This window comes from Stenella coeruleoalba (genome assembly GCF_951394435.1).
Source record: "Stenella coeruleoalba genome assembly, chromosome: X".
NCBI classification, from domain to species: Eukaryota; Metazoa; Chordata; class Mammalia; order Artiodactyla; family Delphinidae; genus Stenella; species Stenella coeruleoalba.
Window position 1 is genome coordinate 90796 of NC_137152.1, and position 18603 is coordinate 109398.

General features: G+C 62.0%; 1 protein-coding gene and 1 pseudogene across 4 annotated transcripts; both read right to left on the bottom strand.

Moving 5' to 3' along the window:
* Positions 1–222: 222 nt before the first annotated feature.
* Positions 223–2078, bottom strand: LOC307180204 (phosphoethanolamine/phosphocholine phosphatase-like; annotated as a pseudogene). Its single transcript has 2 exons — positions 1159–2078; positions 223–279 (listed from the first exon to the last, which is right to left on the bottom strand). The product of its transcript is annotated as a phosphoethanolamine/phosphocholine phosphatase-like (transcript).
* A 2122-nt stretch (positions 2079–4200) lies between these two features.
* On the bottom strand, positions 4201–18089 carry GTPBP6 (GTP binding protein 6 (putative); the record flags this gene model as incomplete). Of its 3 annotated transcripts, none has more annotated exons than XM_079909978.1 (10): positions 4201–6533; positions 6831–6983; positions 7302–7450; positions 8785–8993; positions 10409–10567; positions 11716–11786; positions 12113–12243; positions 12371–12441; positions 12996–13133; positions 17726–18089. In XM_079909978.1, 10 exons carry the CDS (start codon positions 18087–18089, stop codon positions 6410–6412), a joined length of 1569 nt encoding a protein of 522 aa, XP_079766104.1. In that variant the 3' UTR covers positions 4201–6409. The 3 variants fall into 3 exon arrangements, with proteins under 3 accessions (XP_079766104.1, XP_079766103.1, XP_079766105.1); XM_079909977.1 differs by having other exon boundaries at positions 4201–6639; XM_079909979.1 differs by lacking the exons at positions 4201–6533; positions 6831–6983; positions 7302–7450 and adding an exon at positions 7649–7892.
* Between the last annotated feature and the right edge of the window lie 514 nt (positions 18090–18603).

Here is an 18603-nt window from a genome sequence, read left to right on the forward strand (position 1 = left end):
GTGCCCCTCTGCTCTCCCATCTCCTCGGTGCTCACGGAGCCTCCACACTAGACCCCTGTGCCCCTCTGCGGAGGTGGGCTGCACCCTGCTCTTCTGCCTGCTGCCTGCTTTGTTGTGTATTCAGGCTTGGTTCCCCAAGCTGGGCACTCCTCCAAGAGTGGGGACCAGCTCCCTCACTTAAGTGGGGCTCTCTGAGAGCAGAAATCACCTCGCCCTCATCCCTCAGACTGCAGCGTGAGAGATCTCGCTCACCTCTGCCCCTTCACCTCCTTTACAGCTCTGAAACACCAAAAGACAGAGGTGGGCTTTGGCTTTCCATTGGCTCTGCTTTAAAGCATCATGGCTTTCTGTTCCATACGGGAGGAGGGGGACTCAGAGGGCCCAGTCAGTGGGGCGACTTTGGTTAAGTCCCTGGTTTCTTGCTGCATAGACGAGGCTGGGGTGCGAGGAGACACCTTCGGGCTCTGTGAGGTCCCTGGCTGGCCAGACCCGAGCCCCGGGACAGTGTGCTACCTCTTTCCACCAACAAGAGGTGACCGTTCCCTCTAGCTTTTTTTCCTGTGGGGATGCGACAGAGTGGGGGCGGGGAGGGAGGCAAGGAGTGTAGTGTAGGGTCACAGTAGGTAAAGCAAGATCTAGGCCTGGGACCGTCGGCAGGGAGCGCCACCTCTCTCTGCAGGGAGTCCGGTGCGGGGGAGGTCGCGGGGGGGGGGGGCATTTCGGGGCCTGGGTCCCCTGGACAGAAGACTGGAGGAGGGAGGCCATGCAGTCCAAGGCAACAGTTACCCGTGACGCGGCGGGACATGTTCCTTCTCTACCCTGACAGGGAACCCCGTCCTCCCAGCTGGGAGAACAAGGTTTTTGGAAACACTGCTGCCTGCTCAGTTATGCGCGCCACCCTGGTGCGGCCAGACTCCGGAATTCGCTTGCAGTGGAACTGGCGGAGGCAGCCGAGCTGGGTTAACTGCACAGATGGGGTCAGCTCCCAACTCCCTCCTCCAGTCCCCAAATGGACCACCCTGGGATTCCGAGAAATCCCGGAGGGACATACCAAAACGAAATGGAAAAGGAGTAATAAAACTAGCTTTCTCTTTCCCGACCCCCACCGCCCCACCCTCTCCCCGCCCGGGTGCCCCCTGCAGGCCACGTCCTCAGCACCTGTTGCAGGTGTAGGCGCACTTCGGTGGAGGTTTCCCAGGGCACCACCCTGGCGCGGAAGGAGCTGGGCTCGGTCTTCTGCGCCTCCTGCATAAGGCGGTGCATGGGGTAGCGGCGGCGCGGGAAGGCCACGTCGCCGCCTGCCAGCAGCCCCATGGGGCAGAAGTCGTTGGCGCCGTCGCTCACGTAGAAAAGGCGCTCGAAGTGCACGCCGTCGTGTGCCCGCTCGCGCAGGTAGTCGCTGAGCACCTTGTGCTTGCACATGTTGGGGCAGCGAGCGCAGCTGTGCGCGTGGAAGGGCCGCAGCGCCAGCAGCCCCCAAGGGTCGGGCCCCGACGGGTTGCTGAAGATGCGCCGGAACAGGCCGTGGTGGCCGGCGGCGCGCAGCGCACTCTCCACGCCAAAGGTGTTGGCGTCTGAGATGAGAATAACCTCAAAGCAGGCGCCCTGCTTGGCCACAAACTGCAGCAGCTCGCCCATGCCGGGCGACAGGGGGATGGCCTCGTAGATGGCGCGCAGGTCCCGCGGCCGCACGCCCTACTCGCCCAGGTACTGGAAGACGCGCTGCATGTACTCCTGCAGAAGCCCTCGCGCTAGGTGGCACGCAGGCTCTCAGGCAGCCGCTGGCCCGCCGCGGCCCGCGCACGACAGACTCGTCGCTGTTTTCGTCCACGATAGTCTCGTCAAAGTCGAAGGTCAGGAGGAAGAGCGGCGCGCCCGGCGCAGCCATCCCGCTGTCCTCTACCAGCTTTGTCCTGAGCGATCTAATCCTTTTGTGGTCACCAAAAATAGTCCTTCAGAGGAAAGGGGGACGGGACCTCTGAGCTTCTCCTGTAGGGTGGGGAGCGGCGGCTGCAGAGGTCTGTCCCGGCTGAGTTTGGAGTGTAAAGAGTGGGGAGAGCGCCTAGCTGAGGTATTTGGGCGCAGGATGGAGCAAGGGGTGCTTACGGGGATTGGAGGGGACGCTGTGTCTTATCCATCCCCGGATTTCTGGGCTCCGGCTCTCACGAGTCCCTCCAGTCCAGAGGGTCCGTGAACGATGTGCATGTGGGCCGTTCCCTCCACTTGCCCCCCATCCCCACGTTATGTATTTTTAACCACAATAAAAAAAATGAATAAAGCACTGATAATCATGTTACAACATGGATAAACATTGAAAACATTCTAAGTCAAAGAAGTCATACTGAAAAGGCCACTCATATCACAATCATCTTGTGTGCTTTAAATCCATAGCAGTTTTGAAAATGAGGGGATGGGACTTCCCTGGTGGTCCAGTGGTTAAGACTCTGCACTCCCAACGTAGGGGGCACAGGTTCGATCCTTGACAGGGGAACTAAAATCCCGCTTGCACAGCATGGCCAAAAAATAAAATAAAATAAACGTCATTGGCCTGGTTTTGGGTCATAGCATCGCCCTTGAACCCATCAGAGCACCCATAAGGTGTACCATGGGATTGGCTAGATGTGGATCATACGCCCATCTTCAAGGTGGGTGGAACGTAGCATCAGCCCTCTGGAACTGTTTGGACTGGAAACAGGTAAGAAGTTCCCAAAGGAAAGCTGAGGTTCTGGACTTTGGCATGAGAACAGATGCTGGCTTGGGGAAAGCGGCAGATTCAATTGCCCAGCAGCATGGTCAGCTCAGTAATTGGCCACAGAGGCTTGACGGGGACCAGACTGGCCTGAGCTGGAGGACTACAGATGCCTGCCTGGGTGGCGAGAGGTCAAGGGCTGTCCTGAGACTTGATGTCCGTTGATGCCCACTCAGATGGGACAAAGGATGCCTGCAGTCCCAGGAGGGCCCCACCAGCCCTCAGGAGGCAGCACCTGGGGGCTGGTAGGTCGCTGCACCAAGTTCTGTATAAATTCATAACATGTCCATACAGTGACCTCAGCCAGGCCTGTGCTGGACCGGGGCTGCCCAGGCCAAGTGGGGCCAGCACTACTCTTTCCAGTTCAGATGGGAGGAGGAAACCCTGTGGACTTCTGAGGCCCTAACAACCGCTGACTGAGGTTGAGTTGGATTTGAAACAGTCAGTGACTGGAGCAGACATTTCATTCTTCTGCTATCAGGTTCCAGGACGGGGGGTAGATAACCAGCGGTCCAGGTGAACCCCACTCATGAGTGACCCAGGGCAAGTCCTGTCCATCCTAGAGGACTCAGAGGTGTGGGGTTAGGGGGGTCGTGGGCCAGTTATGCTTAACACTGACCCACTAACCCTAATGCCCAAATCTCTACTGTTAACTCCCTAACCCTACCCTCCTAATCTCTAAACCTAAACCCTAATACTCCTAACCCCTAGCCCCTAGGTACTCGACCTTGACCTGTAGACTCCTAACCCTTACCCTGACCCTGACTCAGACCATCTAACCTAACCCTCTAACCCTGACCGTCTAGCCTGCACCCTTTAACTCTAATCCCTCCAAACCTGGCCTCAGCTGAGTGGCTCCATCCAGAGGTGAAGCAGGACCTGTCTTTGGCCCCCACGGCCTCCGCCCTCTCCTCCCCCCAGCAACCAGAAAGCCCTAGGCTGTTGGACTCTCCTGGCCAGAGGGGCAGCTGCTCCTGGTCTACCTGCGCCCACACCCCCCTCCTCGGGGGCCCTTGGCCTCTGGACTGTCTGACCTTCAGTCCACCTTCAAGAGCCCAGAGGCAAATCCGGGTGAGACGCCTGCTTCCTTGGCACAGGTGGGACCCGGTCCCCATCCTCACGGCCCGGCCAGAAAGCTCTGTGCGCACCGTCTCATGAGGCTGCCTGTCCCCAGCCAGCTGGAGGGGTCGGGAGTCAGATGGGGAACCGAAGTGTCCAGGAGGTTGGAGTGCGGAGAGGTGGAGACCGTCTCTGCAGAAGGGTCGTAGGAGGGTCTGGGTACTGGGGGGAGGGGTGGCCTTACACCTGTTTCTACCCTACACGAGCCTGATCCACCCCTCTGGGCCCCCCGAGACCCCTGCCCTCCCCCAGGCCCCGTGAGGCCCCGCCTCGTGCTCCTGCCTGGGGTGCGCTCGCACAGCTCCCGCGGGGGCGTGTCTGACCCCGCAGCACCTCGCCAGCGCCTGAGGCAGCCGCGGGCTGAGCTCGCCTCCTCAGTCCTTGGGGAGGGGGCTTCCGTGGGTGGGGGGGACCCCAGGCAGCAGGTGAGGACCACCAGGAGAGGGGGCCAGAGGCCAGAACCGACCCCCTACAGCCCTTGCTTGTGTCTTGCCGCCAGGGAGGAGTTGGATGGACCAGACTCGAGCCGGGAGGCTGGACCTGGGAGGAGCTGGGCGGCCAAGCCCAGGGGTCCCTGGCTGACGGAGCCCCTGGGACCACGTGGGCAACCCCAGCCTGACAAACGCGTGGGCTGGACCCGGGGAGCCTGGATGCTCCCCACCCACCAGGGTCTATGCAAAGCCTCCCCTGTCTCAAGGACCCTGTAGGAACGAGACCCGCAGGGGCTGAGCAGAAGGACGGGGACAGGCCAGCAGAGCAGCTGTCGTGAGGCCCTGGCTGGCTGACCCCCTGGCCTGGTCCTCCGTCGGAAAGGAGACTCTGCTCCCAGGGGCCACCCTGCAGCCCCTCCTCCTGCACCCCGTGCAAGAGGACCGGATGGGGCTGTGGTCCCGGAGCAGGACCTGGTCCCGCTCTGCACTCGGCCTGCGGGGTCCCTGGAGCCAGCTCCTCTCGGATCGGGGAGACTGTCCTGCACACGTAGCTCAGGGGCTCGCATCCCGACTGTCCCGTGCCCCACGATAACATGCGGGTGGTCCCCCCCACCCCGGGGTCCCATGTGGGTCCTGTACACGCTGCCACAGGCGCCCAGATGGCGGCTGCAAACACACAGATTAATTGTCCCCGTCCTACAGGCAGCAGTCGCACGTGGCCCCCCCAGGCAGACGCCCAGGACGGGCAGGGCTCATCCTTCTGGAGGCTCCAGGGAAGACTGTTTCGTCCCTTTCCCAGCTCTGGAGCCACCGGATTGCTGGGGTCGGGACCCCTCTCTGCACCTCACAGCAGCATCTCCGCAGAGGCAGTTTCCTCTGAGCCCAAACTCCAGTTCTGTCCTCACACCTGCCCCGACTCTCACTTCTGCCTCCTGTTCACGGGGACCCACGGGAAGGGGGCTTGGTAGGTTCACCGGGGGGCCTCGAGGGCGGGGTTTGTCTCTGGAATTAGGACGTGGACGTTGTAGAGGACAGGATTCCGCCTGCCACACTGCCCCAGGCGGAAACTCCACAGAATGGCAGTTACAGAAGCAGGCGTGGAGGGCCTGGGCGCACCAAGGACTGAGCTGGGGAGCCTGTAGAGCCGCGTGTGCACAACCGAGTCTCAGAAAACACGGAAAGCTCACACGGACACCCTGCATCCACACGCTTAGGAGAAGCGCAGAGACTTTTTCCAGCTGAGCTGAAAGCCTGCGACAACTCAGGAAACGGCCCTATAACGCTGAATACAGAGGTAAGGAAAAAAAATCCTTTCCTGGTGCCAAAAGGGCAAGGGAGCGCCCTTCTCATTCGCTTTCCCTTTAGAAAACCTGCAGCATAGCGTCCCATCTCCCTGAGATGTGTGACTCTCCTTAAGCTGGACCCCCGGCCTGTTTGCATCCCGGGAACGTCTGTCTGGGGGCCCTGGAGCCTCTGCAAAGTGAACATCGGGAAGGGGGTCCTGCCTAACCCTGAGGGAGTTTGGCCCCAGGATGTGATTCCCTGCTTGTCGACAAGATGCCCAAAGTTGTATTTTTTCCTTTGGGTAAAGACAACTAACGGGTGTGTGATGGGTGGTCCCGGCCGCCTGGCCCAGTACACGGGGAGATTCTTCCTGCTTGCTGGGCTGTCGGGAGACATTTTAATTACACCCCTGACGCTACCGTGGGAAAGGGCGAGGACTGGCAGCCGTGAACACGTGGACGCAGAGCGGACGGGGAAGCCGGACCTGCCTCCTTCACGGCCAGCGTTCGCAGGGCTTCTGCCGGGCGGCCGGCAGGGAAGAACCGGAAAGGCTGGTTCACGAACACACGCCAAGCTTTTACTGTCTCACGGCTCAGCACCCTGGACGGGACGTCAGCTCTCCAGACGCCCGACGGTCAACCGGAACCACTCGGAGCGCCACCATCGACGCCAGCTCCCAGCCCCACCGGCCCTCCCGCCAGGCTCACGGGGGTGTAGGGCCCACGCAGGGAGCCCGCTTCTCTCTGAGGCGGGAACGTTGCAGCCCCCCGGCCCCCGGGGAGCCCCCCCCAATCCTCGGGGAGCATCCCCACCCTTGGACTTCCTTTCAACCTGGAAAGAGCTTCCTGAACCTGCCGTAAGCTGAGTCGCTTATGATGACCTTGACATCGGCCACCCCGGCCTCAGGCCTCACGTCCACCGCCTGCACCGTGGCCTCCTGATGCAGCCAGCTGGGAGGAAGACGCGTTTGGTGGTAACGGGCGGCCCCGACAGAGCCCCGAAGCCCCCAGCGAGGCGTCCCGCTTCTCGGCGGGTGGCATCGCCCACGGCCCCGGCCTGCGGGTAAGCGGCCGGGCACCTGCTCACCGCCTGAGCAGCCAGACCGGCTGCGGGGGATGCGGCTGCCCCCGAGTCGTACCCGGACCCCACCTGGCGCCGCCTTCCCTGCCCAGGCCCAGGGCCCTGCCCCGCGCAGCGACTGGTGGGACCCCCGCCACCCCACCCCCCGCCGGGCCGGCCCGACGCACCTCAGCTGCGGCCCCGCCAGCCCCACTCGCAGCGTGAGGACCCGTCTGCCCGTGGCTTTCAGAACTGCTTCCTCCAGCCTGGCTTTCAGCTCTTCCAGCCCGAGCCCCAGGAGCGCTGACACGGCCACCGCACCGGGTTCGGCGGGTATGTACCTGTAGGGGCGGCCGACGGCTCAGCGAGGGGGGCCGGAGCGGGGACCCCGCCCGCAGGCCCAGCCGTGACGGGCTCAGATTGTGCCGGGCGAGGACGCGGCCCCGCCGGAAGGTGAGAGGAAGGACGTGCGTGGGTCTGGGGTGCAATCCGGGCCCGCGGGGTGGCGGGTCCAAGCGCGCCGCTCGAGCGGCAGCAGGCGTGGCAGGGCACGCCTGAAAGCAGGAGCGGGGAGGCGGCCGCCCCGCCGGCGGGAGACCCGCGTGCGCCCTGGTCGCCAGCGCGAGGGGTCCGGCGGCGGTGGGGCGGCAGGCGCTCACCCGGGCACCAGGTCCACCTTGTTGGGCACTTCCACCATGCAGTCCAGCAGCGGGCGCGGCAGCTGCAGGGTCCGCAGGGCCGACAGGACGCTGGCCTTCTGCAGCTCTGTCTCGGGGTGGCTCACGTCTCGCACGTGGACGATCAGATCCTGAGGACCAGAGGGGCCGGGTAGTCGGAGAGCTCGGGGCCAGCGGTGCCTGGCCCCGCTCGGGAGGACCCGCCAGGTCCACGATGGGGGCTGCGCACCGCTCTCCGTGGGAGGTGGGTGCGGCCGCCCCACGGAGGCTTGTGCCCCAAGGGGGCAGGTGGGACCTGAGGCCACAGAGCCGCTCTGCCGTGCACGGAGCCCCCCAGTGCCCCTCGTTCCGGGCCAGGCTGCCGCTCCAGGTGCACCCGGACTGAGGGGCCGCCTCGTGTCCCCGCCCCGCAGGTGCTGGCCCTACGCCTGCGTGTGGCCACTTGCCCCGTCACCAACCCCCCACCCGGCGGGCGCTGTGCTCGAGGCTCCGGGCCGCTCCACTGTTCTGTGAAACGAAGCTCACGTTCTGAAAAGGCTTCCGCCCTATTCCACACGTTTTACAGGCAGGTACCTTATGCAAAATTAGGAAGAGACAGAAAAGGAGGAAGAGCAGCTGAGGGTAGTAATTCTGCCACAGGAAGGACGTGCCCTTCACAATTTGGGGGGTTCGCTTCTGGGTTGTCTCTTTTTTTGGATGAACTTAAATTTTCTTTTAATCAGCGTTTCAGTTCAGTTCTAGATTTTCAGACTTTTGTGGACTTTTGAGGACGCTGCTGGCAGCTGCACGTGGCCCTCAGGCTCAGCTGCTGTGACCTCGAAGGTGCTGGGGCATCTGTCACCCGGAGGGCCCCGCAGCCCCTGCACCCTGAGTAAATGCCAGGGTTCACTGGCTCGGGGCCCCAGTGCAGCCAAAAGGTGCAGAGAACCCCTTCTTCATTAGCATTGCCTTCACAGCACTTACACTCGCACAGAGCACAGCTCGCTGAGGGCCAGGGATGGGGGGGATCCAGTCATCGTGAAGTTTTGTGTAATGTGACCCTGCCCCGTGATGCTGTGATGAGGGGACCCTGCCCCGTGATGCTGCGATGAGGGGACCCTGCCCCGGGATGCTGTGATGAGGGGACCCTGCCCCGTGATGCTGTGATGAGGGGACCCTGCCCCGGGATGCTGTGATGAGGGGACCCAGGCCCATGATGCTGTGATGAGGGGACCCTGCCCCGTGATGCTGCGATAAGGGGACCCTGCCCCGGGATGCTGTGATGAGGGGACCCTGCCCCGTGATGCAGTGATGAGGGGACCCTGCCCTGTGACGCTGTGATGAGGGGACCCTGTCCCGTGATGCTGTGATGAGTGGACCCAGGCTCGTGATGTTGTGATGAGGGGACCCAGGCCCGTGATGTTGGGATGAGGGGACCTGCCTCCTGTTGGTGGGTATTTGAGGCGACCTGGCCCTCCACACTCACCGAATGGCCCACGTCCTCCAGGGTGGCCGAGAAGGAGTCGACCAGGCTGTGGGGCAGCTGGGAGAGGAAGCCAATGGTGTCCATGTAGATGACAGTCAGCCGGGAGGGCAGCCACCCCGCGTGGGCTGTGACGTCCAGCGTGGCAAACAGCTGGTCCCGGGGCTGGATGGCGGCGTCCCCTGTCAGGGCCTTGATCAACGTGGTCTTTCCTGCACGTCGGGCACAAGGGGACCATGCGTCTCAGACCCCTCCGGTCCCCCACCGACCACTGTGGACCTCGGGGCTGCCCCACACTGATCACAGGGCGCTGGAGGATGGGCAGGGGCAGGAGGTCTGTGCACTCGGAACTCTCCACAGGACCCATGGGACGCTGTGCGGGCTGTGCAACGACTCAGCTGCCACTGTCTAGCCTTCAGGGTAAAGTGGACCAGGGCCAGGGCAAGAGTGCTGGTGTAGACGGGAGAGACGGCGTAGACAAAGACAGTGGTGACGTGCATGTGAGGTGGGCAGGCGTCCAAACAGGCGGAGGGATGGTCCCGTGGAGTAACCGAGCTGTGGTGTGGTGTCCGGGTAGACGAGGGAATGGTGGAGTAGGGGGGTGCAGTGTGTGCAGAGAGGTAGTGAGGGTGTAGACAGTGCTGTGTGTACCTGAGGGGGTCCTAGAACACCCTCCTCCACAGCCTTTCCTGACAACGTGGACACTTTCTCCACTGAGCCCAGGTTCAGGGGCAGCAGCAGTAACCGTCCAGCCCAGGGAAACCCCTGGCTACGCCTGTAAGTCCCGCCGATGGCCCACCAGGAGGTGGTGAGGGGTCCTGCCGTCGAGTAACTGGATGGCGGGGCTCGGCCTGGACGCCCCTGCTCAGTGCAGGACCCCGAACTCCCGGTCAGTGAGAGTCGGGATCAAGCCAACACTCACTGGATCCTGTGACAGTTAGCGGAGGACACGGCACCCTCTGGGGATGCAGCCAGGAGGGGCAGTTGGGATTTCCTGACACGGGTGATCTTACCTGTAGACATTTACGACTTTTCAAGCCTGGACACCCACCCCACAGCTTCCTGTGCACGTTTATGGGACATTCCCTCCCTCCTCTGGACGCAGACCGTGAGCGCCTGATAAAGGGACGGGCCCGTCACGGCGGTGCTTCCCGAGCATGTGGCGGGGCCGGGCCTCAGGGGAGCCCAGCAAGTGTTGTGGACTGAATCCCCACAGTGGAGGGAACTGGGTGCTTTCCACTTATCTCAGGGCACCTGTGACCCTAAAGGACGCCCTACACTCTGTTCCCCACGTGGAGTCCACTTGATGTGCTCGTGCAGACAAAGCTGAGGACAGACTGTGAAGTTTTCCTTGGCAACATCTGAACCACTCTGATCCCTGCAAGACCCTGTCCACTCTCAACGGACTTAAAACTGTCACTACTTCCTCGTTCTCAGAGTCTGGAGGACATCCACTAAGAGGGGCGTCAGCCCACGGCAGTCACACGGGGGGCCGCCCCGGGACGGGGCCCGAGTGCAGCCCTTCTCACTGCGGGCTAGCCCTCCGTGAATACTCAGTCTCACTGGGTCGGCAAGTGGGTCCCCCTAGCGTACACCTGCCCGGCCCCGGGGAGGGCCCACTTCTCACCGCAGTTCGTGTATCCAACCACGGAGACCACAGGGAACTCCCGCCGCCTCCGCTGCTGCCCCAGGAGAAGCCTCTTCCGGCGGAGTCTGTCCAGGGCCTTTCGAATCTTCGCTTCCTTATCTTTCAGGAGGCGCTCTTGCACCTGCATGAAAGACTCTCCTAGAAACACCCGAGATGGTGAGTCAGGAGCAGACGCAAAAGGGGCAAGAGCCACGGGGTGCCTGCGGGGGACGTGGACAGGCTCACGCATGGGGCTGCAGGGACCCCCCCCCTCCCCCACCCAGCCTGCTCCCCTGTACACTTGGCCCCAACACCTTCTGTTCTGAGACAGCTCTGCCCGGCGCGAGGTGGCCTTGCACTTCTGCCCTCTGAGGTCTCCTGGGCTCCCCTTTACCCAGGAGGAAGAGGCCAAAGGGAGAGCCTCAGAAGGGCCCCCATGATACCCACAGTGGGCTGAGTGGTGCCCCAAAGATGTGTCCACACCCTGACCCCCAGGACCTACAGATGGGGCCTTATTAAGAAACAGGGTCTCTGCAGATGTGATGCAGTGAAGGGTCTGAGATGAGGTCCCCTGGAGGAGGGTGGCCCTACAAACAATGACAGGGTCCTTCTAAGAGACAGAAGAGGAGAGACCCAGACACAGAGGAGAAGCCCTGTGAAGATGGAGGCAGAGACGGGAGGGACGCGGCCACAAGCCCAGGGACGCCTGGAGCCCCCAGAACCTGGAAGAGATGGGAAGGACCCTCCCCTGGAGCCTCTGGAGGGAGTGCGGCCCTGGGACACCTTGACCTCAGAACAGGACCTTATTTGGACAAAAGGTCTCTGCAGATGTGACGCAGTGAAGGGTCTGAGCTGAGGTCCTCCTGGAGGAGGGTGGCCCTACATCCAATGACAGGGTCCTTCTAAGACACAGAAGAGGAGAGACACAGACACAGAGGAGAAGCCCCATGAAGACGGAGGCAGAGATGGGAGGGACGCAGCCACAAGCCCAGGGACGCCCGGAGCCCTCAGAAGCTGGAAGGGGCGGGAAGGACCCTCCCCTGGAGCCTCCAGAAGGAACCAGCCCTTATAACTCCTTGATCTGGTCTGCAGGATTCGGGGAGGATGAATGTCTGTGGTTTTAAGGCACCGGTTCGTGGTCCTTCGTTACGGCCGCACCAGGGAAACACCTTGATACCCTCCCTTTGACTGTGACCATGGACGAGGCCCCATCAGGACCTCTGAGGAACGTCGTCCCCTTTGTAGGGGTGGTGGCCACGACACGCCCCCCTTCTGAGCTCCCGGTGACAAGACGTCAGACACGGTACCTGACCCCATGATGTGGCGAGAGTCCCGTCCTCGTCCACCCAGGTGGGCAACGTTGTTTTTCAGGTGGGACCTGGCGTGGAAATGGGTCGGCTCAGGAGACGGAAGCATGTGCCCGTGGGAGGCTGGGACAGAGCCCTGGGTGGGGAGTGGGCATCTAGACAGGAAGAACAGGCTCGCTGGGGGCCTCCCCGCCGTGTGGGCCTTCACGGGAGGGGACAGAGGGTCCCTTGCTGGGTGGCACTCCAGTGGGCCACGTGCCCTAGTAGGTGGGTTGCTTGGACACGTCCCCACTGGCCACATTCCACCCTCACCACCCTGGCAACAGTCGAGGTATGGAAAAGCAAGAAGGGGTCCAAGGAGGGTTCCATCTGCCCCGAGCCCGGGCTCTGGAGGTACCTGAGCAGGGGGAGCTCGGCCAGCGCCACCTGTAGCCGGGCCTCCTTGGTGCGGGCGTTGCAGCGGAAAATATGAAGAACCACCGTGAATCGGTCGAACACCTGCACACCCCAGGCGGCTTCCAGTTCTTTCTAGAAGATGGAGCGCGAGGGAGGGGACCTGTGGTGACCCCAGGCCCGTGGAGACCTGTGTTCTCACGGGGACACTAACCCACTCGCTCAGCCGCCGTGGGCGGGAAACAGCGAGCTTCTGAGGTACCTTGGTGGGTGCAGCCATCCTCTCCACATTCAGGAAGACAGCGGTGATTTCCGGGGACCCTCTGATTTTCTCTAGGAAAAGAGGTTGGCCTCTCAGAGGTCTGCACGCCCATGGTGTCTGTCTGGGGACCCTGCACTTTGGCCGTGTTCGCCGGACACCCCGAGTCTCTGAGCACAGTATTTGTCAAGTGTGGGTCGGGAAGGACCGGACCGGGTCCATCTTCAGGGGAGTAGATCTCACACACATGGGGGGTCCCGTGACCCCGTGGGGACTGAGTGCCCGTTAGACACAGATGGGCGGTGAGCGCCCCCCTTGGCATGTCTCCCGCTCTGAGCTGTGAGCTAGACATGGCTTTGGGACGGGGACGTTGCGGTCCATGGAGGGCAGGGGTCACACGCAGGATCCCCTCCGCAGGGCACTGGGGAGGGGGGTGGGCTGGGCTGGGGCGTAGGGCTGGCGTGCGCCCGACTCTCAAAGGTCCCGCCTGTGTCCTGGGGCCTCGTTTGAATTCTGACACGGGCGTGGTGGCTTTTGCCATCTGATCCAAGTTCCTGTGAGGCCCAGAGGGACGGCCATGCTTGCTTTGTTTCTGGGAGGGTGACGGGGACACGTGTGCTGGACTCACCTGTCAGGCGCTCCAAGGTCCCTCTGCCGAAGACGAGCTTCCTGTCTGGCGTTTTGGTGGGCACCACCACCGTGTCCACCACCGACCAGCCATCCAGCGTGTGCACCAGCGCCTGTGCCTCCACCACCTGCCACTCAGCTTTGGGGAGAGACAGGCCAGCGCGAGGGTCATTTACGGCTGGGTCAGCCCCGGGCCGCGTCCAGCCCTGCCCAGGGGCCTGGGCCACGTGCCCCAGGCTGGGACGGCTTCCTGCTTCCTGCCTACACAACGGTCCCGAGAAAGCGACCCAATCAGCGTTTGCTCGAAATGCAGCTCTGTTCTTCTGGGTAGATGGTCAGAAGGGGTGGACACAGGACCGGGAAGGGGAGCAGGGCCCTGAGCCGAGCAGGGACGCGGGGATGCCCCCACGCCCCGTGTTGGAATCTGGGACGTCTGCCCCGTGGGGACTCATGGTCCCTTGTGACCCACTGGACAGCATCCCCTGTGAGGCTCCCAAGGGCCCATGAAACCTGCCGCCCTGCCTGCGGGGTGGGGCCCTTGCCGAGCCTGGCCCAAGAAAGGAAGCGCCCACCCAGGGCCCCGGCCGTGAACGGTGAGGGGGTGTGTGTGTGTGTGTGTGTGTGTGTGTGTGTGTGTGTGTGTGTGTCTGTGTGTGTGTGTGTGTGTGTGTGTGTGTGTGTGTGTGTCTGTGTGTCTGTGTGTCTGTGTGTGTGTGTGTGTCTGTGTCGGGAGAGGCAGGGCCCAGCCAGGGCAGGAGCCCAGGACACCGAGGGCACAGGCCGTGGATGGAGGGCTGTCGGGGGCCGCCCCGCCCTAGGCTCTCCTCCTGACGGTCCTTCCCGAGCAGGAAGGGGGCATGGGATAGCCGAGACTCTCCCCTGAAGGACAGCAGGCAGATGGGCAGTGATGCCAACGTGTCCCGGGGCTGGGCCGGACAGGGTGGACGGGGCTGACTCAGGTCTGGAGGGGCGGTGGCCTGGAGGACAGCTCTGCGGGGCCCCGGGCGTGTTCTGTGAGATGTGGAGCGTGTACCCCAAGCCCCATGGGAGGCCGGCCCCCCATCCCGCGCCTGTGCCCCCGCCCCCTGGGAGGCCACCCTTGCACAGAATCTCAGAGCCGTGGCCCCTCTGTGGCACCGCTGCTTCGCTGTCCCCACTCCCCGGACACCTGGGTGCTGCTGTCTCTGGGGTCACCTGACCCTCCTCAGGGCACAGCCAGGACACAGGCCAGAGGCTGGGGAGTAGGGGCCAGGCAGGGTCTGAGGCCACAGATCAGGGTCCCCCCCTTCTCTGGACCGTGGTCCTCATCCTCTGGGCTGTGCGGGGGCCCCATCTTCTGGGACATGGGGGGCGGGGTCCCCCATTCTCTAGGCCAAGGGGAGGTGGTCTTCTTGGGTGTGACGCCCCATGGGCCCGCCAGCTTGTCCCACCTCCTGCACCTGCTGGTCGCTCAGGTCAGCAGGTGCTTGGTCACGCCTGACCTCCGTCCTTCAACTCCAGGTCTGACCCAGCAGTAATCCCTGCAGGTGCTGTCTCTCCTGATCGCAGGGGCCACAGCCCCAGCTCCGTGGTGAGAGCCTGCGCGGGTGCCAGCGGCCTCCCTCCTGCTGCGCTGCACAGCTGCCTGCCTGGGGGTCTGGCACCCCGCAACCCCACCCTGAAGGCCAGGGTTAGGATTCGGTGGGGACGGAAGCGGAGAAGCACTAGTGCGGGTCACAGCCCAGGGGCACAGGCACCATAAGAGACCGAACCCTGATCCCAGGACCACAGAAGGCTTCCCCTCCCCCACACGTCAGCCCCTCACCACTAAGGTCTATTTACAGCAGTTCCTTTCACCTTGTGCATCACGTCTAGCTATCAAAAAAAATTACCAGGCGCACCAAAAGGCAATCCGAAGAGACAGAGCGAGCATCAGAACCAGACGTGGCAGGGGTTGGACTTACTGAGCCAGGAATTTAAAACAACTATGATTACCATGCCAAGAGCTCTAATGGATGTAGTAGACAGCATGCAAGAACGGACAGCAAGGCAAGCAGAGAGATGGAAATCCCAAGAAAGAACCAAAAAGAACTGCTAGAGATCACAAGCGCTCTGGCAGAAATGACGACCGCCTCACGTGGGCCTGCTGGTAGACTGGACCTGGCAGAGGAAGGATCCTGGAGTTCAAGCATATGACAACATGGGAAATTAAAAATGTCTGCTCTGCAAATGACGTCATCAGCGGACTGAGAAGTTAAGCCACAGACCTGGGAGAAAATATGTGCAAAAACACACCCGTAAGCACTGGTATCCAAAGTATAGAAACAATTCTCAAAGTTCAGCAATAAGAAAACAACCCACTAAACAATGGGCCAGACACCGCAACAGACACCTCACCAAAAAGATATACAGATGGCAAACGAACATGGGACAAGATGGTCCACATCCTCTGTCAGCAGGGAAATGCAAACTGAAACAGCAATGAGACACCACCACACACCTATCCGAAGAGCCAAAATCCACAATCCTGCCAACACGAAATGCTGACAAGCGTGTGCAGCACCCCTCCCACTCACTGCTGGGAGGGAAGCAAAATGGTACGGCCACTTCGGAAGATGCTCTGGCAGCGTCTCATAAAGCTAAACACAGTCTTACCATACAATCCGGCAATCATACTCCTTGGCATTTGCCCAAAGGATGTGAAAACTTACATCCACACAAAAACCTGCACATCGACGTTTATAGCAGCTTTATTCGTAATTGTCAAAACGGAAGCAACAAAGGTGTCCTTTAGTACATGACTAGATAAACAAACTGTGGTCCATCCAGACAATACAATGTTATTCAGCGCTAAGATGAAATGAGCTGTCAGGCCATGAAAACACATGGAGGAACCTTAAATGCATATGACTAAGCGAAAGAAGCCAGTGAGAAAAGGCTATGCACTGTGTGGTTCCAAGTCTATGACACTCTGGAAAAGGCACAACAATGGAGACAGTGAAAGGCCCAGTGTTTGTCAGGGGTTTAAGACGGGGAGGGAGGGATGAATGCGTGGGGCACAGAGGATTTTTAGGGCAGTGAAACGACTCTGTATGATGCTATAATGGTGGATACACGTCATCGTACATGTGCCCAAACCCACAGAATGTACAAGACCAGGAGTGAACCCTAATCAACGTAAACCGTGGACTGGGGGTGACGATGTTATGTCAACATAGGCTCGTCAGTTACAACAAATTCACCGTCTGGTGGGGATGCTGAAAACGGCAGAGGCCATCCGTTGGTGAGGGCAGCGAGTATATGTGAAAAGTCTCCCTACGTTCCCCCCAATTTTGCTGTGAAACTAAAATCACCCTAAAAACAAGTTTTTAAGAAAGAAAAGGAACGAAGCACTGACACAGGCTACAACATATGTACGCCTCAGAAACATGGTGCTCAGTGAGAGAAGCCAGACACGGAAGGCCACATATCACGCACATGAAATGTCCAGGACAGGCAAATCCACGGGGACAGAAGGCCGACTCCTGCTTGCCGGGGGTTGGGTGGGGGAGAAGCAAGGGGGAGGCCTACTACTGAGGGTACAGGGTCTCCTTCCGGGGAGATGAGAATGTTGTGGAACCAGACAGAGGTGGTGGCTGCACAAGACTGTGAACGTCCTAGTTGCCCCTGAGTGGTACCCTTCAAAGTGGTTAATCTTATGCTCTGCTAACTGTATCTCAATAAAGGTCTAAGAGGAGTAAAGGAATAAGGAGAATGCCACCCCTCAACCCGCAATCGCGTCACTGCTCTGCTCAACCCAGAGTACCTGTGATGACCTGACTCCTTGCATGGCTGCACCACTGCAGTGACTTGGCTCTGACAGCCCCTAAACAGCCGAGGGGCAGCGGTCCCAGGAGGGCCCAGGACGTGCTCCCTCAGGAGCCCTAACCCTGGACACTGTCCCTATTCATCCGTGGGGTCCGTCTCCCCAGGCCATCCAGGACCACCCTGGTGAGACGGCCCCGTCCCCGCCCCCGTCCGTCCGCCTTCCTGCTGGGTTCTGAACACAGCACTCAGGTCAGGCGGCGGGCTCCTGCCCGGCGTGTTTGCTGTCCTCCCAGCACGACCGGGGCGGGTACAGTGGGGTTGCTGATGCCCGAGGGCCATGGAGGCAGGTCCCAGCCGTCTCAGGGGCTCAGCCGGGTTCACGGTTTCTGCTACAAAGGGCGTGTGAACACGCTTGTGCACAACCTTCGGGCGTAGTACTCAGCGTTACACAGTGAAAGCGGGTCAACAAGGGCTTAAAGCTGAGCGACACACCCCGTGCAAACCGGCGTTAGTTGTTGGATTCTCTTCCTTTACAGATGGGGAGGCTGCGCGGGGCAGAAGGGCCGAGCGACAACCTGGGGCGCGTCCGAAAGGGGAAGGGGCCCCGGACCCGCTATGTGCACGCGGGAAGGCGCCCCAGCCCAGAATTAGGATTTCCAGGCCCGCTGCAGGGGTGCGGCTGCCGGGAGCGGGTCGGGTGGGGGCAGTCCAGCTCTCGGAGTCCCGCTCCCAGAAGCCACGCCATAAGGGCTCCAGCCCTCAGAGCCACGCCCCCCAAAACCACGCCCCTTCGGCCCGCCCATTCAGAAGCCCCGCCCTTCGGCAGCTCAGCCCAGAGCGCCAGACCTCGAAACCCGCCCCCGGCGTCCCCGCCCTTTAAGTTCCGGGACTCGGCGCTCTTCACGGCTCTCCCCCCCATCAGTCCGCGGCCACAGTCACGGTCACCTCGGGTCCCCGGCGGCTTCCCGGGCCCCCACTTGACGTCAGGGTGAACCAAGCACACGCGCTGGGTCCCCGCCGGCAGCAAAGGGTCCCTCCTCAGCAGCTCCTCCTCCTCCTCTTCCTCCTCCTCCGCAGCTTCTGGTTCCTCCTCACCCTCCTTTCCTCCAGTCCGACTTCTCCGGCCATCTGCACGTGGTCCCCGCCCCCCACCCCCTCGCCCCTCCGGGCACCCCAGGCCCCCTCGGAAGGCGGCGAGCGCACGCTCCGGGCAGGGCGACAGCGGCGGCGCGGCCCTCGGAGCCCCGCAGCCGCGAGCCACGCGAAAGAGCCAGGACCCCGGGCGGACGGCGGCTCGCACGGCCCACATACCGCAAGCGCTCCTACGCAACAGGGCGGGGCCTCAGGGTCGTGCTCCCGTGCAGGCTGCCCATTGGCCGTCCGGGTCACGTGCTCGCCGCCGCCTGATTGGTGCGCGCGGTCCGGGCCGGGAGGCCGGTCTGGGACACCGCAGCCTGGGCACACGTTTCTCTCTGCTGCGGATGCTCTAGGCGGCTTCCCAAGGCACGTAGTGCCGGAGCAGGGCCAGACCGGGCACCCAACCCAGTGGGCGCTCCCCCACGCTCGCCACCTCCCCGCACCCCGCTCAGGCCTCTGCGCAGGGTCGGGGTGCGGTCCTGGGGATCAGTCCCGTCCTCCGGAACCCCGAACTCTGCCTTGGTGGATCCGAGTGTGGCTCCAGGGGTCCCAGACCCTGCCTTGGTGGAGGTCCGAGGGCGGCCCCCGGAGCCCCAAACGCTGCCTTAATGGTCCGAGTGCAGCCCTGGGGTCCCAGGTCCTGCCTTAGGGCTCTTAGTGTGTCACAGGAGTCCCAGATCCTGCCT